Source organism: Leptidea sinapis, chromosome 1 (genome assembly GCF_905404315.1).
Source record: "Leptidea sinapis chromosome 1, ilLepSina1.1, whole genome shotgun sequence".
Taxonomy (NCBI): domain Eukaryota; kingdom Metazoa; phylum Arthropoda; class Insecta; order Lepidoptera; family Pieridae; genus Leptidea; species Leptidea sinapis.
The window spans coordinates 1506607-1527684 of NC_066265.1; the positions used below are offsets into that span (position 1 = coordinate 1506607).

General features: G+C 35.8%; 1 protein-coding gene across 2 annotated transcripts in view; it reads left to right on the top strand.

Moving 5' to 3' along the window:
* LOC126979996 (leucine-rich melanocyte differentiation-associated protein-like) overlaps positions 1–21078 on the top strand; it is a 64121-nt gene that overhangs the window by 13957 nt on the left and 29086 nt on the right. Inside the window, exon 2 of one of the 2 annotated variants that reach the window (XM_050829610.1) lies at positions 11425–11510. In XM_050829610.1, coding sequence (XP_050685567.1) covers positions 11425–11510 — 86 coding nt within the window. Of the gene's footprint in view, positions 1–11424; positions 11511–21078 lie in introns of those variants that run through there. The other variant, XM_050829617.1, reaches the window with a different exon arrangement.

The following is a 21078-nucleotide window of genomic DNA, read 5'->3' on the forward strand; positions in this document are numbered from 1 at the left end:
CGCAACATGGTCAGCGCGTACGGGTACGCGCTACGATCGACCGACGCGGACGGTCGAGCATTAAAGCTCTGTTCAAACTGAGGCGAATAACGCGCGGTACGCGGGACGCGTTTTAGAGCAATTCGCTCGCTCGCTTAGCCTCTCACACTGACGCGACTACCCGCGTGTCATTTTTGGTTCTTCAGTGGTGAAACACCATGCATTGTGAGATTAAACAATCCCGCCGGGTGTCCCGCTCTCGTTTCGCTTCAACTTGAGCGACTACTCGCGTCAATTTGAACACGTCCATACAAGTTAGCTGCTACAATCGGCGCGAGCGTCTTCCGTCCGGCGTCCCGCGCGATATTAGCCTCAGTTTGAGACAGAGGTTGCAGCCTTATATTTAGATCTATAAGCCTTAACATGCGTGAATCAACGCTAGACATATTTAATTTACGGCCGTTCCCTATATACTATCTACAGATAGAGATAAATAACTACCTTCTACTGTCAGTAATTAGCTGTCAATAATCTGAAGCTGTCCCAATATACTCGATAAGTCAACGATAGTTACGATTTTTATCTCAAGTAAGAGATTGAATATTGGGAACGGCTGTAAGTCGGAGCCGCGCACTCCAAGAACGTAGCTTATACACTGACATCAATTTAGCTACACTCAAGAATTAATCTTTATTGTGATAACAATTTAAGTGCTAACCAAACATCAGTAAAGATCTCAAGTATTGCCATATCACTACATACTATAAAACAAAGTCCTCCGCCGCGTCTGTCTGTCTGATAGATCGCTTGTGATAAACTCAAAAACTACTGCACCTATTTTCATGCTATTTTTGCCATTAGATAGCGTGGTTCTCAAGGACTGTTTTAATATATATATATATATTAACGATTTTTGTTGCAAATATTTGCCGTTTGGGAGCTTTCAAAGAAAACCCTTTGAGATATTATAATTCAGAGATTTTTTTAGAACATCGTCTGTCGGGTCAGCTATTTTATTTTAAAGTAAATTTTATTTTTAATTATTAATTAATCCCAGAAGTGAGAGATATTACAAGAAACATTGTACTTAAGATGTTAACATAATATTATTGATAATCCAATATGTTTTGTCAATTGACATGCAAAATATGTTAAAATTTTCTAAATACCAACACACTACTGTTATACTGAAACGTTTCGGATTTCACAAGGCTATCATTAATATTTACAAAAATAACAAACTGTTTTATTTTGAAGTGCAAATAAAGATATTGTTGTGACGGTGACATTAACTCTAAACATGCAACAGGAAAAGCCATCTGGAGGACTTACAAGCAAACGGTGAACAAAGGGTCAGGAGCTGGTTAGCTTTAAATATAGATAACGTGCTTTCTTTAAGGTATCCATATGATATAGTTCTAAAGAAAAAAGAGTTTTTTGGAGTTTAACATCCGCAACAGGACTGGTCAAAAGATGCGTTTCCGGCTTTTAAAGACGGGGGGATATGTTGTAAGCTTGTAACGGTTCGGGAAAACTGCAGTTGTTGAGTATTCTACAAAGAGAGCGATTGTGGCTCATGAGTGAAAGATGTCATTGTAAAATGTCTCCATTATACTGAAGATGACATACAGGAGGTAATCGTTAAGTGCGACCAGACGATTATTCCCAAACTATTGCAGATATCAAAAAAGTTTGAGCTGATAACGAAAGTGCGTTACCTAATCAGTAAAATAACGTCAATAACTTTTTAAAGATCAAACGAGAAGTATCCAAATATTTGATATTGAACACTCGCATATATTTAGTATGATAGTGTTTAAAATGGCTAGGGCAAGTAAATCATGTACCTCGTAGTTCATCGCTTAACTTTCTTTTTACGACAATAAGGGACAAGACCAACCAGACGTTCAGCTGATGGTAATTGAAACGCCGTGCCCGTTACAATGCAGTGCAGCTCAGGACAATCCTGAGCGGATAAATCCAAAATTTCTGAGTGGCGCTACAATTGCTCCCGCCTCGTTGTGACATAAGATGTTAAGTCTCGTTTGCCCAGTAATTTCACTAGCTACGGCGCCCTTCCGACTGAAACAATAATGTTTAGATATTACTGCTTCACGGCAGGAATTGGCGCCGTTGGCACCCATAATCTAGCCACATCCTGTGCAAAGGAGCCTCCCAATGGCTAACTTCTTAATTTTCCGAAAAATTTATTAAAATAAATAATAAGTGTTGGAGAAAATATGCCAGCTGCGTAGTGAGAGTATTATCTAGAAAGGGTCAAGGCGTAATAAATTTACAGTGTATCATTCAAATTGATAAATGTAAACATTGCATTGACTAGTCATATTTATGGATATAAGACTGTGTACTATATAAACAATAATATATTGACACACTTTTCACACAAATTATCTTTCCCAAATTAGGCATATATCCGTACACGGCGTGAATACATTGAGAAGTCGACTTATATCCAATTTTAAATAATAGCAAATTCGAGTTCTGGATTTTTTGCTTTATATGGGGAATAAATGAGTAAGTCGATAAACTCAATCATTTTTGGTGTATCACTCATGTAAATAATTAAACAACTCTGTTGCCTACGAGATAAATATGACATCTGGAGATGTCATAATATAATATTATTATTTATTTAAACAACTCAACATGCTAAGTTATTTACGCGACATACACAAATTAGGTAACAGTACAGCTTGAGATGATCAGTTGTTCAGATTACCCATAACTGCGTTCCCAAATATAAGTACATTTTGAGATGTCAAGTTATTAACGGCACAAAAGTGCGGTGCAATATGTGATAAGTTGATATATCAATCATTTGCGAAATTGGCCGCTGTGTCTAATTAGATAAAGCGATAAATAAGATAAGTATTGCTTTAATTTTGGCACTATCCCCTTCTAAGGAATCAAATATTTTTACAACAAGGTTCCGTCTTTGACCAATAATTAAGTTTGTCTCGTGCAATTTTTGTTAAATTATTTTAAATATTGTTACTAAGCAATACAAATATTTTGATTTTACAAGAAAACAGTTCGGAAAAAAAGTACAAAAAATGCATGATTTGGACGAACATTCATTCAACTTTCCATAGCGGCCATGTATCGTTTGTATAAAGAAATTTGCGCAAATCCTGTGCCTCTTTAATTGTACAGCCAGTGCCTGCATGATTTTAACTTGTGTTGTTGTAAAAAACCAGCTAAAGATACCTACTTGTCACACGTGTGACCTTATAAGCACATATATTTCATAAACACAGGAAGACGAAAACTTCATTTTGAAAGTCGCGCTTGAACACCAATCATTAGCTGAAAAAGAATATTCAGAAAAAAGGAAGGACAGAGAGGAAACAAAGAGCAACCCATCCATTCGAGTATTTACATATTTTGATCTTCAGTAAAGCTTACCCATCCCCTATCTCAAAACTTCTGTTTTATTTTTATAAGAGATAGCTATGGTCTATAAATCTTTAAAGTTGTACCAATGAAGCTGGAAAATATCCTAAATTTAACAGAATTATCTTAAAAAAAGGGCCATATACGATTTAAAAAAAACTGCTCTGAATTTATTTATGGCAAACACGGAATAGTAAAAAAGAAGGACTCCGCGCCGTGATATTAGGAAGTGTAACACCTTTATGCTAGTGTGTGTGTGGTTACGGGGTATACCAGTTACACAATTTTTTCTTCCTTAAATAATCATATATCCACAAATACTTTTATACAATTGTTTTTACACTTTTTCACCACGCACGACGGCATTTTATTGCGACGCAAACTGTTCTGTCACAGACGATGGCAAATCTCAAAATGGCGGCCGATCAGCTTGTATTAGTGTAAGTGTGTGCGTGAGGCTATGAATTTACACGTTTACCGGCTTGTCTTGGTGCTTCACTGTAATGTAAGTTGACACGGAGTCCTGTTTTTTTTAATCGTCCGTGATGGCAACCTGTAATTTCGCCGCAACAATGACGTTTATGTATAGAACGTCATTGGGCTGCAATATCAAAAGTCCTTTGGAGAAATACGTTTCAAGACGGATCTTATATTTAGAAGTAGTCTCCAAAGGGATTATGCCAATGACATAGTGAACATTGATCCTGATTTGGATACATAGTAAGAGGAAAAAGGAGAAGATTAAGTATAACAAAATTCGACTATAGTTATTGTTTCATCATTTAAGCTTGTATTAATATAAAATACTTTGATGTATAAAAAAATGTTTTATCTTACATTTTTCAATTAACATAATTAAAGAGAGCACATACTGTCTATTACGAGAGTAAAATACACAATATTTTTATGCCGTCAATCTTATTTCTCTATCGATTTTTCTTTAATTACTAAGGTACTATATATATAAGGAATACGTTGACATGTCATCAGTGAACAACCTTACATGTCATTTTTTTCGGTGATTAAAATGTTAATTTACTATTATACTTACATCATTTGAAAGTTCCGATTAAATTACTTAGAAACACATAAAAATTATTTAAAAAGACAAAAAATTCGATTCACCATTAATATTTAAACTTAGATATACCTGCCCTGAAAAGTATACAATTTCGATTTATCAATGTATTCACGCCGTGTACGGATATATAGCCTGTGTTATGGGTTGCAAGACAACGATATATTTAATACAATATACTACTTAACCATACATAAATACATTTAAACATCCATGACTCGAAAACAAACATCCATATTCATCATATGCATGCTTGCACCAGCATTCGAACCCGGACCTCTAGCTTAGTAGGTAGGATCGCTAACCACTCGGCTATACAGGTCGTCATTTATTGCTATAAATGCAGTCATAAAGCTGATAAAGTGACCCACAATAAAGATAGCACGGTATTACAGAGGCTGTTTGAATGTGATGCCTTAGTCAAGTTATGGCTGGGTTTAATGTAAGCATATTGTATTTTATATGACTGTTATAAGATATGGCCTTGTTATTCCTTTTATTTTAACGTAAACGAAGCGGTAAAAGGGTTTGTATCTTTTATTTCGACTATATTTTCCATTCCTAATTTTGTTTTATTTATTCTCTGATGAGCCATATACGTTTTACCAGTGTAACTGGTGTTTGAATATTACATTAAATTTAGTTAAATAAAGAAACAGAATTTAGTTACATAAAGAAACAGAAACAAGAGTGGAATAAAAAGTTAAGTTATACATAAACTTTATACAAATAACGCATAAAAATAAAATAAAAGCAATGATTAAAATGTCAACGTAATAAAAGTACAAAACCAAATATTATTGTCAATAACTTTAAAATATCCTTAACCGTTAGGTAGTTCTTAGTTTAAGATTATCACTAAAGAATTCTAAAATATTATAATAGCATTAATGTCCAAAAATCAATTTAAAATATTAAAAAAAAAAAATAGTTTGTTTTGTGTGGCAATGGCAAGTTTAAATGTATTTTTCCGGGAAAAAAAAAATTGTTTTAGTTTTAATTTTAGATCCTAGTTTCACTATTTTTTGTGCTCTGTGCTCATAGAGAATTAATAGTTTGTTAAACCTTCGTGTGATAGGACTACGCGTTAGTAGCGCTCTCTGGGTTTCCACGGAAGACCAGTGTTGTGGATTCTTTCGAAACCACAACTATGCTGAGTTGGGGGCCCATTGGCGTCATTAGATCATATTTAGAATTGTATAACTTTAAGAAATATTACCAGACTGTATAATGACGTCATCAAACATTTTTTCTTTCTTTCATTTGTTTATGAGTTCTTCTTTTAAATTTATTAAAAGTACTGCTTTTATAGTCGCCAGGAAGTTTATTGTACATAGTTATTGCCATGTAGTTTGTACTCTTTCCAAACATCTGTAGCCTTTTAAGAGGCAGAACTAGTTTGTTTGTTCTGAGCTCTCAGAGATCTTCCCTCATTCAACTCATTGTAAGTTTTAAAACAGCTTGGATTTTTCTTAACTAGTAATAGCAATTCATATATATATATATACTAGCTGACCCGCCAGACATTGTTCTGTACATAATAAATAAAAAACTGTGTTTTTTATGAATTTGTCAATAAAATTTCCATGAAATTAAGTATTATTTCATAACATATGCTCCTTGTTGTTATAATGAAATTGTTTCACAGCAGAGCTGTCAAACCGTGCGTCAATAAATTCTCTCACAGAAAATATGTTCAAAACAAATAAAGGATATAAAAATAATTTTGAGTCCCAAATCTAAATAAAATCTATCCTATATCTCAAGTTGGACTAAACTGCACTCCATGAAGTAATCCCCATTAAAATCCGTTCATTAGTTTAGGAGTCCATCGCGGACAAACAACGTGACACGTAATTTATATATATTAAGATATATGGACAGGGTAAGGGAAGAACACGATACTTCATTAATAAAGGCCAACAGGTATCCAGTGGTTGCAGTCCACATAATGCTCTCAGACAGGCTTTTTGTTTTATAAACACTTTACCAGCAAATACCGAGTTACCCCACAGTATCTCGTGACAGATATGAATGTTAGTTTGTCTTCTTCTCACATCAAGTGAATGAAATCTCTTAATAAACAGAAGTGGTGCAAGATTAAATACCAGTTGTAACCAATCGGAAACACATGTATAATTTATTAGGATGCTGGTGTACCACGCGCGGATGAATCCGCGTGATAGTAAAACCGCCCTGTTTGTAAAAAAGTATGACTAGATTTGTCCGATTTTGGCGACTGGAAAAGTTGACCACCCTGATTTTAACCCATTCCGCCGCCGTATTCATTTTAAAATACAATAGAAACTTAAAATCACGGACTAGTAAAAAAAGAAGGGCTACGCGCCGTGATATTTGTAAGTGAAGCACCTTTATGCTAGTGTTTGCGGTTACGTGGGATACCAGTTACACAATATTTTCTCCCTTAAATAATCATATATCAACAAATACTTTTATAGTATTTTTTTACACCTTTTCACAACGCACGACGGCATTTTTAAAATATTTTATTGCGACGCAAATTGTTCTGTCACAGACTATGGCAAATCTCAAAATGGTGGCCGATCGGCTTGTATTAGTGTAAGTGTGTGCGTGGAGCTATGTATTTACACGTTTACAGGCTTGTTTTGGTGCTTCACTGTTATGTAGGGTGACACGGACTCCCTCTTTTTTTACTCGTCCGTGCTTCAAATATGAAAGAATACAATTTTTTATTGATAGTAAATAGGTAAAGATCTGCATGGGAGGGTAAATAAATAACTGATATATTGTCACGAGAGTGTGGCCGAACACTCATTCGCTTCTATCTTCTCCTCACTGAATCACTTTTCATACTTTTCACCAATTCTTCTTCTCGTCCTTCTTTTCCTTTTCACTTCCGAGTCTGAACTAGAACTGCCATAGACCACGCTTAGTACAGCTTATATACCCTCGGGTCTGTTCTTTTTTCAAAATGATTCTCTTCCATCTTTAAATTCGAATTGTTCTAGAAATTTGAAATATTTCGAAATTATCAATACCTTGAATTTTGACAACTCTCGTCATGTACGTCGTGGCGTTGCTACGCGACAATATTAAATAATATGCAAAAAACTAAAATATCAACTTAGTAATGATAAAGAATAAACTTGAGGGTATTCTAATCTCGGTGTAAGCGATAAAGATTTAGTAGGCGTTAATCGGACGCATTTATAAATATAACTAACACAATAAATTATTCTAAATCGCCATAAATGTCACAGCAGACAATTGGATAGCAATATAATCTTTATGTTATAATAAATTTACATTTATTTAAATATCTATACTCGTATTATAAAACGAAATAGGTTTTTTTGCTTGTATATTTCAACGCGCTTATCTCTACACCTATTAGTCGGATTTAAATAATTGTTTTTTTAATTTGATTGCCAGTTTCATTACCAATAAGCTATCTACACCATTCAACTCGCCATAAGGGGTATATTCCACCGGGACACCACTTGTCCGTAAGCTACCAAAGAAAAAACCACAGGAGTAACTAGGTATATTACCTAATAAACTATATTAAAAAGAGCGCAAAAAAAGAATGATGTGAGAGTTTCCGCCGCTTCTTTCTCAGAGCGCCATTTGCTTCCTAAGCGGTAGTAGTGTCTAGTATATCAGAAATGAGATCAAAAAGAATTCTAAAGGAATCAATTTTGAGAAAATAAATGCCTTCTTTGCCTTTTACACTACACCACTAAAAACACAATAATACAATAACTGTAATGACATGCAAAGCGATACAAATGAGGATAATATAGTGTTTTCTTGCGACTTTCATCACAAAAATCAATATTCAGGCTATATTCCACTGGGACACCACAGTGGCGCGACTGGTTGCGTAAGCTACCAAATTAGACACTATAAGGACACCATGCGAGTAATTCCCTATGGAGCTGTATATATTTTGCTGGTAGTGGCGACTGGTTGTACCACCGTGGTGTTACGGTGTATAGCCCTTAGTTGCCCAGATAGCCAAACAAATTTGGTGGCGCGACCAGCTCGGACGCGTCATGACTCTGGTGTCGTTATGGTGTCTAGTTTCGTAGCTTATGGACACCACAGTGGCGCGACTGGTTGCGCCACCATGGTGTCCCGATGAAATATAACCTCAATATTGATTTTTGTGATGAAAGTCGCAAGAAAACACTATATTATCCATATTTGTATCGCATTGTATGTCATTAAAGTTATTGTATTATAGTGTTTTTAGTGGTGTAGTGTAGGTAATATACCTAGTTATCTTTGTGTTTTTTTTTTCACTTTTTAGTATGTATAAATACTTATATTGAAGTAAGTAAGAATAGATACTAATTGATATAATATACTGAGATAATTTATACGTCTAGATAGAACCTCTTGTTGTCCACGAAAACAGGCCAGGCTTATTACAATAGTGTGCGTGACAAGCTACGTGCGACACTCCCGATTTGTATGTCACTTTGTGTTTGTGTGCGTTCATTGCTCAAAATAGAGTTAAACAGTCATATTTTTACCGACGTTTTAACAGCTTCTGGACGTATAAATGATCTAAGATAATATATATATATTGTTATACTTACGGGTCAAATATTATTTTATTGTAGTTATAATAGGTATATATTTTTTTATGTAATAGGAGGACAAACGAGCGTACGGGTCAACTGGTGTTAAGTGATCACCGCCGTCCACATTCTCTTGTAACACCAGAGGAATTACTAGAGCGTTGCCGGCCTTTAAGGAAGGTGTACGCGCTTTTTTTGAAGGTACCCATGTCGTATCGTCCCGAAACACCTCACAAGGAAGCTCATTCCACAGCTTTGTAGTACGAGGAAGAAGAAAGCTCCTTGAAAACCGCACTGTGGAGGATCGCCACACATCCAGATGTGGTGGCGAAAAGGTAGAAGGCGGCAGGAATCAGGTTATTATATTTTCTCTATAAGTTTAGTCGCGCGTTTTGCTAGAAAATTCTTGCCTCGCACAGCCACTTTGTGGAATCAATTACCGGCTGCGGTTTTCCCGAACAGATACGACTTAGGGTCCTTCAAGAAAAAAGCATACTGCCACATTAAAGGCCGGCAACGCATTTCTTAACACCTGGTGTTGCGTCCATGGGCAATTGCTTCACCTCTAACCATCCCGTGAGCCTCTTGCCCGTTTGCCCCCCTTATATAAAAAAAAAGTTAATATTATTGTAATATATTAAGAAAAAAAGGTCTCAAAACGTAGTTATCCGTATGCACTATCATCACGGGTAGGCTTTTTTTATGAGAAAAGGTGATCAGAGGAGATAGACTTTCTGATGCTAAGTGACCTTGCCCATTATAATGCAGTGCTGCTCAGGATTGTTGAAAAATCCATCATTCTGACCGGCATCGCAGTTGCGTAATGGTAATTGATACGCCCTGCCCATTACAATTCAGCGCCGCTCAAGATTATTGAAAAACCCAAAAACTCTGAGCGGCACTACAACTGTGTTCGTCACCTTGAGACATAAGATGTCAATCTCATTTACCCAGTAATTTTACTAGTTACGGCGCCCTTCAGACCGAAACACAGTAATGCTTACACATTACTGCTTCACGGCAGAAAAAGGCACCGTTGTGATACCCATAATCTATCCGGCATCCTGTGCAAAGGAGCCTCCCACTGGTGAAAATTATAATTAAACGTTAATTTGACTTCAACTGTACTATGTCGGTGACTTTGGTTCTCCTCATTACTGATTCGATCTCGCAGGCATTCTCGTACCAATTAATTATTTAATAAAACAACATTATTTTAAATTATTTTCCGTATCAATAAATGAATATCCGCACGACCGAGCGTTGCTCGGATTTTTAAGAATGTACAAAACTTGAACAAAAAAAAAAACTAATAGGACTTCTGGATTCGAACCGGGGTCTTCTGCTTTCCGGATCACCCAATTTCCCATCTGAGCTATTATACGTCTTGTGTATATTGGCGAAATTTACCTTTGTATTCTAATGTTTTTGTACCTGTCTCTCATTAAAACACGGATAAAACTACTTTTTTAAATTGAAACCTATCTAGATCGATTTATCGCCCTCGAAATCCCCTGTACACAAAATTTTATGAAAATCGTTGGAGTCGTTTCGGAGATTCAGATTATATATATATATATATATATATATACATATATATATATATATATATATATATATATATATATATATATACAAGAATTGCTCGTTTAAAGATATAAGATATGTAGATACGTCATAACACTGTAACTCTATCGTCAGTTAAGCGTAAGCATCGATAGGTTCGCATTCCCGCTTCCTACTTTTGCGTCCCGCTGGTTCTGGTTACCTTGGAGACCATGCAAACACGCGGCGCGTGCGTAATTAAATTACTTTACTTACGGACAAGGTTACTAAGGGTATCACTGTAGAAAAATTCGTTCCGTTATGGACTGGCCAGTATACTGCCGCAGTATCTTAGGGAAATATATGACGTCATAAATCGCCGCCATATTCTACTGTGAGCAGTGGCGTTTTCGAGGTAAGGTACTCGCTGTACATTGATCACGTGATCAGTCAAAATCACTCGAGTGCCTAACGTTTCATAAACAATACCTACAGTTTAATCCAAAAAATATAAAGTTCTGTAATTAGTTTGGATTAATAAATAAAACAATGGAAGAATTGCAAAAATTAACCTTTTTAGTTTTTTTTAATGAATTAGAAAACTTTAATACACTCATTTGAATGCTGCGTCAAAAAATGCGGCTGAGAGTATACGGGATTGGGTTACGTTTTAAATAGTGACCAGTATAACTGGCTTTAAAGGAACGGCTTCGCAGTATACTAAATTGATGTCACACTGTACAGTGGTCGCAGTGCATATCGGAACATACTCTAAGGCACTTACTTTTTGTTTTTATTGTATTTTTTTATTAGGAGCTAATGAATTTGGTTTTGTTTCAGTTAAGTTATTGTGGTCAAGACTGTCGCAAGATTCCGCCTGCGTTATGGAACATGTACGGTGCTAAAGTCAACTATCTAGATTTAAGGTAAACTATTACACATTTATTATCTTCTTTATGTGTGAATGGAGATGACTTCTATTCTTTACTCTTTGTCGTTACTTGGCGTTATGTCTCGTCTTTGAAGTTATTCTAATAAATATCACTAAGAAAACTGCATAGGAATATATATATATTTTTAAACTATGCATGTCACAAGAGGAGGCTGAAATGCGTCTGTTAATTTATTACACTATTCAAATTAAAATATTTTTTATGCTTAATAGGATACTAGTACCCATTCGGAAATGTATGCTTCAGGCAAGAGGAGAATGGGCGCAAGCAACTCAGGCTTGGTTTTTTTTTTTTAATTTTAATATAATCAAATTTATAACGGCGATCGCTCCATTCCCAATGTATCGTATCATTAAGAAAGTTATTAACCTATGTTATAGTTTACCACATAAACTTCTTCTAATAATTCTTTTGAATTTCGTATTCCAATTATTTTGAATATTTTCTGGGATCTTATTGTAAAAGCACACATACATCGCCCACAAAAGCCTCGACTTACTAACTCGACTTTCCAGTAGGCGTTATAAGTTTATGTTTCTTCCTGGTATTAACATTACGCTTATGACAGTTTCTAGAAAATTCATTTAAATTTACTATTTAGATACATAACATTATCAAGAAATATATTGAGAGGCAGTGATTGAAATGTATATTTCTTTAATATATAAATAGCTTTTATATCATAACTAGGTGACCCGGCGAACAATAAATGTACAGATTTTGTATTTTCTAGATTCAGGCCAGTAACTTTCAAAGATTGTCCTTGTGATTTCTTAAAGGTCATGGCGACTGTAAGACGGATTGAAAATTAAAGTCGCTTAAACTCAAACGGCATATAGGTTGGGATTATCGGGATCTTTTCAATAAGAACTTCCTCACTTTCGAATTTTCCTTTGAGTATCGCCGTGTAAATCACATTGTACATCAATTTGCTTACCACCAAACGCGTTCCGTTGCACAGTTTTGTTATGGGGCAGTGCAACATTATATAAAGCATTTGAAATTACATATTGGTATTTATTTCCCGCTTTTTCTTTGAAAATCGATGAATTTCAAAACAGAAAGGGAAGTTATAGGCTTCACCTCGATTTTCAAAAATCTTGTTCTCACTGGATCTTCACGTTGGATCAAAAGGGGTGGTATATCAGAAAGGGCCCAGGGCGGCAATAAGCATACCCCGCCACTGCATTCATTATTGTTTTTAGTAATGATGTTTGGGCATACTTTGTTGGTTATTCGATGAGACAAAGTCACAGAAATTCTGAGGAAATGAAATCAATCCGCCTGATTCGTCGACAGGTTCTCAACTATTACCGTCAGAAATTGCTCAGAGAAATCTTCAGCAGATGTATCGTTCAGTAATGCAACTCTCATGTTTGTGGTCAGCTGAGGTTTCTTCATATAGCGCGATACACTCGATGATTTAAAGGCATAAAAGGCATTTATTTTCTCAAAATTGATTCCTTAATTCATTGATTGATTCATTTGCGAAGACATTTGTTTCCGAAGCGGTAGTAGTATATTACTACTAAACGAAATACGGATCACTTGGCGTTGCGTAGAGACGTCGCTTCATTGTGTGTCATCTTCTACCGCATTTATCACGGGGAGTGTTCCGAAGAGCTGTTTAACCTGATTCCTGCCGCCGAATTCCACCTTCGCACGACACGCCACAAGTTAGGATATCATCCTCACCATCTGGATGTGTGGCGGTCCTCCACAGTGCGGTATTCAAGGAGCTTTCTTCCACGTGCTACAAAGCTGTGGAATGAACTTCCTTGTGCGGTGTTTCCGGGACGATACGACATGGGTACCTTCAAAAAAGCGCGTACACCTTTCTTAAAGGCCGGCAACGCTCCTGTGATTCCTCTGGTGTTGCAAGTGATTGTGGGCGGCGGTGATCACTTAACAACAGGTGACCCCGTACGCTCGTTTGTCCGATTCCATTAAAAAAAAAACTAAACTCTCCCAGCATTCTTTTTTTGCGCTCTTTTTAATGTAATATACAATATTGTACTGTCATTGCTATTGCTATAGAAAAATCATAATCTAGTCCTAGGCTGTCGGATTACTTAGATATCCAGCTGTGGAGTTATAGGATTTACGGCAGCTATTTTGTAATAAAACATTTAAATTTATTTATAGATAATGCCGGAATAGTGGCTGATAATTCGGATAATTAAGGATTCCCGCAAAATAACGTCTAATTTAAAAAGTTTTCTAAGATTGAAATGTCATAAAAGCAAAATGATAGTGACAGTTACTCGATTAACAAATAAATTACCATGATTTTATGGTCTATTAATTTGAATCTAAGTGCGAGATATCTGCTTTTTTGTTGTATCGAATTTCGTCGCCGCCGAAGTTTCGAAGTTCGGTAAGACAGAAAACAGAATATAAAATCTTTATCTATCTTATCTTTATATATCTTAGATAAAATAGCCTGCGAAAGAGAAGAACATATCTTAGGGATAAACAGCAAGTTAGAAAAAGAAAGCGAATCTATTAACCGATTTTGATTGACAAGGCGGAAACAGTCAGCCACGGTCGCCATTAGCTCCTTAGTATTTTGAATATACTACATACCTGTGTATCACATGATATTTTTAACCGACTACAGAAAAGGGGGAAGTTTTCAATGGATATGCATTTTTTTTGTTTGTTACCTCAACCGGGTGAACCGATTTTGATAATTTATTTGAAAGCTGGTGTTTCCCGTGTGGTACCATTGCAATTTGGTCCAGATCTGACAGTGGAATTCATGAAAAAACCATAAAAGTCTTAAATTTGTTGTAAGCATGTGCGCGACAATTTCTTTTTAAAGAATCGAAGTATAATATTACTTCGAAGGTTATTTGATGAGAGTTTGGTTAGGTTCTGATAAGGGGATCCATGACAATCTTCAATTCTTAGGAGCAAATTAACGATACTCGACCGAATCTTTTTTATGCTATCCGGGTATTTGTCACCTACCGTAACGTCGTTAAGGCCAAGTAATTGCCGTAGTCGAATATGGAACTCCTTAACGACTTACCCCCTTATTCATAATAGTCTGCTAACTTAAAGCATTGCTAATTTTCACTCTGTCTTCTTCTATTGGCCTAAGTCAGAATGAGAAAAAACACTCCTTAAAGTTAGTTGGCTGTTTAAAGTTAGCGGACCATTATGAATAAGGGGGTTAGAGTAAGGGTACCCTCGGCAGAATTTCTGTCTGTAATCACATTGCAATGCGACTACGTTCATTGATGCATTGCAAAATTTTGTAGATGTACACATATTTAGGCAAATTAAAAGTTACTGTACTTCAGTTTCACTAAAAATAAAATCTAAAAATTTAACAAAAACACAATCGATTTCAAAGACACTTTTCCAATACTTACATTAGATAAAATATCCACTAAAAATAAAAAAAAAGTTGTGGGGAATAAATTAAACTATAAAAGTAATGATAGAGAAAGAAAGAATGACAATAATAGCCTCTGAAAGTACGCCATGTTTAACATCTGTATTGAAACTAAATATATTCATATTTTTATAATATAATTGCACAATCTTGCCATAAATACTGAAACAAAGAAAAAAAATCTTTTGCAATTTTTTTTTTTTTACTTTTACAGTGTACCAGTGGGAGGCTCCTTTGCACAGGATGCCGGCTAGATTATGGGTACCACAACGGCGCCTATTTCTGCCGTGAAGCAGTAATGTGTAAGCATTACTGTGTTTCGGTCTGAAGGGCGCCGTAGCTAGTGAAATTGCTGGGCAAATGAGACTTAACATCTTGTCTCAAGGTGACGAGCGCAGTTGTAGTGCCGCTCAGAATTTTTGGAGTTTCAAGAATCCTGATCGGCACTGCATTGTAATGGGCAGGGCGTATCAATTACCATCAGCTGAACGTCCTGCTCGTCCTGTCCCTTATTTTCATAAAAAAAAAGCTTATTCGAAGTGGTCTCCCTTGGCTGCAATATAGTCCTTTAAACGTTGAGGTCAGTTATCAATTGAAAGCACGCACTCTTTCCATGGGATAATTCGTCACTGCCAATCGTAAGAATTGTTTGTTGAAGGACTCAAAATTATCATGGCGTTTAGAGCAAGTCGTACTCTCTACAACTAACCATAAATCAAAATCCAGCGGAATAAGATCGGGACTAGACGACGGCCAGTCTTCAGCTCTGATGAAGTCCGAAACGCTCGTTTCCAACACAGACTGCGTAGACCGAGCTTTACGACCGGCGCCCAGTCTTGCTGGAAGGACCATTCTTGGTTATTGAACATGGTGTTGTTAAGGGTCTTCACTACCATCTCAAGAATGGTATCTTGATACATTAGTGCCGATGTTTTGATACCTTTTTCACAAAAGTTTGGCTCAGTCACTCCTTCATAGCTAATAACCCAACCTTCACTGAAGTCGGATAGTTCCCACGTTGCACTCTGTCTAATTGGGAAGCTTCCTTAGAGCTTTGAGCATAAATACGGTCATGTTGTTTGTTAAAAATTTTCTCAATTGTTAAAAAAGTCTCATCCGTAAACAAAATTTTTATGTGACCTCCCTTTGCGTACCGCTTCAGTAGTTGTTTCGATTATACCACCGTATTCAAATGACCAGTACGTCTCTTATAGGCTGCAAGTCCTAAGTCATCTTTTTAAATACGCAACATAGTTCTTGGTTACTATTATCTTCATCTCCCGGGATAAAGTCTTTTGCTTTCGGACTGGAGATCTACGAATTCTTTCACTTACTGCTCTGACCACCTTTTACGTACGAATACTACGGGGACGGCCAGATCTCTTTTTGTCACAAACAGAAGGAGGTCTCATTGTACTTATTAATAGCCCGGTACACAAACATTTTACTGCATAATTTTGTTAATTAAATAGCATTTGGCTCCATACCTACTTTGTGTAATGCAATCACAGCGATTCACCGATTTGCATCTCGCAAAATATTGTAAGTACAATGTATTAGCACCAAAATGAGAAAACTCAATAAACAATCATATAAAAATGACAGATTCCAAATTCAAATGTAATGTTTTTTTATTCTTAATTGTAACAGTATTTATGGCCACACTAAGTATAGTTTTTTTTACATACAACATTTTTTCAGGTGAAGAAATGGCTTCGAATTTTAGAGAATTTTGCTTAAAAAAAATGCTTAATTTTTTTGACACCAGTTTGAATCTGATACAACACGAAACCCTTTAAAACTATACTGTAAAAGTTATGATCGAGCTCGATAGATAACATGACTTTATCAAGGACTATAATTAGGAACAATTTAGAAGAGACAAAAAAAGCAAGATTTACTATATTCATGCACGACGTAGAGTAAATGATTTCAAGATATCAAATAATAAACTACCGCATTTATCATTTATTATTCCGAAGAGCTGTTTCACCTGTTTCCTGCCGCCGAATTCCACCTTCGCACGACACGCCACAAGTTAGGATATCATCCCCACCACCTGGATGTTTGGCGGTCCTCCACAGTGCGATTTTCAAGGAGCTTTCTTCTTTCTTCCACGTTCTACAAAGCTGTAGAATGAACTTCCTTGTGCTGTGTTTCCGGGACGATACGACATGGGTACCTTCAAAAAAAGCGCGTACACCTTCCTTAAAAGCCGGCAACGCTCCTGTGATTCCTCTGGTGTTGCAAGATAATTTGGGCGGCGGTGATCACTTAACACCAGGTGACCCGTATGCTCGTTTGTCCTCCTTTTCCATATAAAAAAAAAACAAGTTAAAAACAAAATGAATGAATAAAATCACCAGAAATTTATTTGAATTTTTACTTGTGTTTGTTGGAAATAAATTTATATTACTTTGAGCTCTTAAGCCGATGTTAAGAATAACAAGTTTTAGATCATGTACCAACCACTTGGTATAATAATTATATTCTGCCATACATCATGATCACTATTATAATTTTTATCCATTTTGAAACCGGTTCCACACACAGATAGATTAATGCCTGACCAGATAACCTACACAGTAATTACGTAGGTGGATATTTTAACATGCATAATACAACTTGTACCAGATTTTTTGTACTAGCTTTATAATATAGTTGCTTTTTTTATTTTAGGCAGCATTTTTATTTTTTAACTACCTGCCAAGCAAACGGCGCGAGTAGTATACTTTAGTTATTTTCATAGTATTATGTCGTATGGTATATTGTTATGGGGCAGTGCGGCCGATATTAATACCATCTTTGGGCTGCAGAAGAGGGCTATTCGCGCTATTTATAACCTAGGTCCTAAAGAATCATTAAGAGAAATATTTAAAGAAATAAACATTTTGACTGTTTCTTCTCAATACATTTTTGATAATGTTCTGTATGTTCATAAGCACATTGAGGAATTTTCTAGAAACTGTGACATTCATAATGTTAACACGAGGAACATACATAAACTTGTTATGCCTACTACTCGGTTGGGTCGAGTTAGTAAGTCTTTTGTTGGGCGATGTATATGCTTCTACACTATGATCCCAGAAAATGTACAAAACAAATGTGTTACGAAATTTAAAAGAATTGTTAAAAAACGTTTGTGATTTGAATTTGAAACGTTGTATTGCCATATAAAGTAATAAGAAAAAAATCAATAATTAAAATTTTTAGGGCATAAAATCAGATGACGTCTGATTCTCAGAACTACCAAACATTATTATTATATTGTTAACCTTATTGCGGATCTGGATTTCTGAATGACGGGGGACACATCAAAGATAAAATAAAAATGATGTTTTAATTTAATTCCGATAATTTTCATATTTATTCACCTTTTAAACCTTCCCTGGATTTCCACAAATAATTCAAGACCAGAATTAGCCAAATCGGTCCAGCCGTTCTCGAGTTTTTGCGAGACTAACGAACAGTTTTTTTTTTTTTTTTGCACCCAAGCAAGGTAATGGGCTACCCTCCGGGATAACGACGGGAGGGAGGTGCTGAATGCTCATGCATACCAACGCAGCCTAAGTATGCGTTGGTTATGTGGGACTCACGTGAAAACCTAGGTGCCTACCCACTAATCACCACCTGCAGTTGGCTTTGGGCAGGTGCCCTCTAAGCCTACATCGAAGGCGACCTTCCCTTGGGGAGAGAGAGGCGCATTCATTTTTATATATATATACTAGCTGGCCCGACAGACGTTGTTCTGTATATAATAAATAAAATAATGTTTTTATATGAATTTTTCAATAATATATCATAACATCAAAAATTACTTCGTAAAATATGCACCCTGCTGTCGTAATGAAATTGTTTCACAGCAGAACTGTCAAACCGTGCGTCAATAAATTCTCTCATAGAAATTATGTATGGACACATCAAAGGAAAAACAAAATTGTTGTTTTTATTTAATTTGGCAGCATTTTCCTATTTATTCACCTTTTAAACCTTCCCTGGACTTCCACAAATAATTCAAGACCAAAATGAGCCAAATCGGTCCAGTCGTTCTCGAGTTTTAGCGAGACTAACGAACAGCAATTCATTTTTATATATAAAGATTAAGATATACTCACTTTGAAAATAATACATAACAAACTGCTCTGGTTAATACATTTTTATAAGCTACCAACTATAGAACTTTCATCCCCCTTTTTCAACCCCACACAGGTCTAAATTTAAAAAACGCTAGAACAAATATTTATTTATTTCTTATCAAATTTTCATGGTGCTATCTTCGATAATGACGAACTTGCATACAAATATCCACCCCCTATTTCAACCCCGCAAAGCCTTTTATTCACGATAAAAGGTAGCCTATGTCCCTTCTCAAGCTCTTGTCTATCTCTATGGTAAATTTCATCAAAATCGGTTCGGTAGTTTAGGCGTGAAAGCGTAACAAACAAACATACATTCGTATTTATAATATTAGTAGGGATGTACCATATACATAGAATATATAGCTGACCCGGCAAACGTTGTTTTGTCATATAACTTATTTTTAGAGTTAGACCGTTTCTTGGACCTTGCTGCATTATTTTTTTTTCTAAAATAAACGTTAGCCTAAGTTACTCCTTATTACATCAGCTACCTGCCAATAAAAGTCCCGTCAAAATCGGTCCAGCCATTACAGAGATTAGCCGGAACAAACAGACAGACAGATAAAAATTGTAAAAAATGTTATTTTGGTGTATGTTCATATGCATGTTGTAAAAAACGGTTATTTACATATTACAAACAGACACTCCAATTTTATTTATATGTATGCATAGATTAGCATGTAGACGACGTGACAGCCCGATAATGCGTGATCAATTTTGATTTGTCAATGTGTACGTCTACATCTAATCGTTAAATATTCAAAATACTAATTATCTTATTCTCAGCTTAGCTCCCCTTTAAGACTTGTCATTCAAAATCGGTTACAATAACAAAAGATTGACTTGTTCGTCTACAGGGTGGTTTTTTGAGAAGGGCTGTGATGGCCAAGTCGGAAACTACGACTCTTACGGCCGTTTAAATATACTATCTACAGATAGAGATAAATTACTACCTTCTACTGTCAGTAATCTGTAGCTGTCCCAATTTACCCGATAAGTCATTCTTATCACCTTATATTGGGACGCGTGAATTGCAATTTCCATACAAAACTTCTATCGTTGGCAAGCTATATGTCCTCCCATTGACAGGCAGCTTGTACGGATTAGGTGAGTTATCGTCGATAAGTTTATTGGGACAGAAAATTCAATGATAGTTACAATTTTTTATCTCAAGTAAGAGATAGACTGAATATTGGGAACGGACGTAAAAGGTTTTAGATAACTACTCTATTATTATTTAACTCTAGAAGGCTATCGTTGGTAAGCTATACGTCCTCCCATTGACTGACAGCGTGTACGGATAAGGTGAGTTATCGTCGATAAGTTAGCGACAAAAAAGTCAACGATGGTTACGATTTTTAACTTAAGTAAGAAATAGACTGAATATTGGGTACGGCCGTTAAAGAAAAGTCTTGAACTTTTGACGGAAATCGACCCGAACGATTTTTCAAAAAAAAATACATCCTGTATTATTGAACCAATGGACTCTGTTGATAAGAATCAAACTTAGGAAAGATGTGTATTACTAAAAATGAAAGGAAATAGAAGATCCACCATAGTTATAGGCCCTTATCATATATACCCATTTATGGCCGTTCTCAATATTCAGTCTATCTCCGGTTGTGGCCTACTTGAGATAAAAATCGTAACTATCGTTGACCTTTCCGTCCCAATAAAGTTATCGACGGTAACTCACCTTATCCGTACACGCTGTCTGTCAATGGAATGTCAATTTGTATGGAAATTTCAATTCACGCGTCTCTATATAAGGCGATAAGAATGACTTATCGGGTATATTGGGAAAGCTTCAGATTATTGACAGCTAATTACTGACAGTAGAAGGTAGTAATTTATCTCTATCAGTATATAGTATATTGGGAATGGCCGTTAGAGATTTAGTAATACAGATAGATAATGCGAAGAGAACAACATACAATAAATCAATGGTACGACTTTATCTGTTAAACTCAATGACGTTCTATACAATATATTATAGACA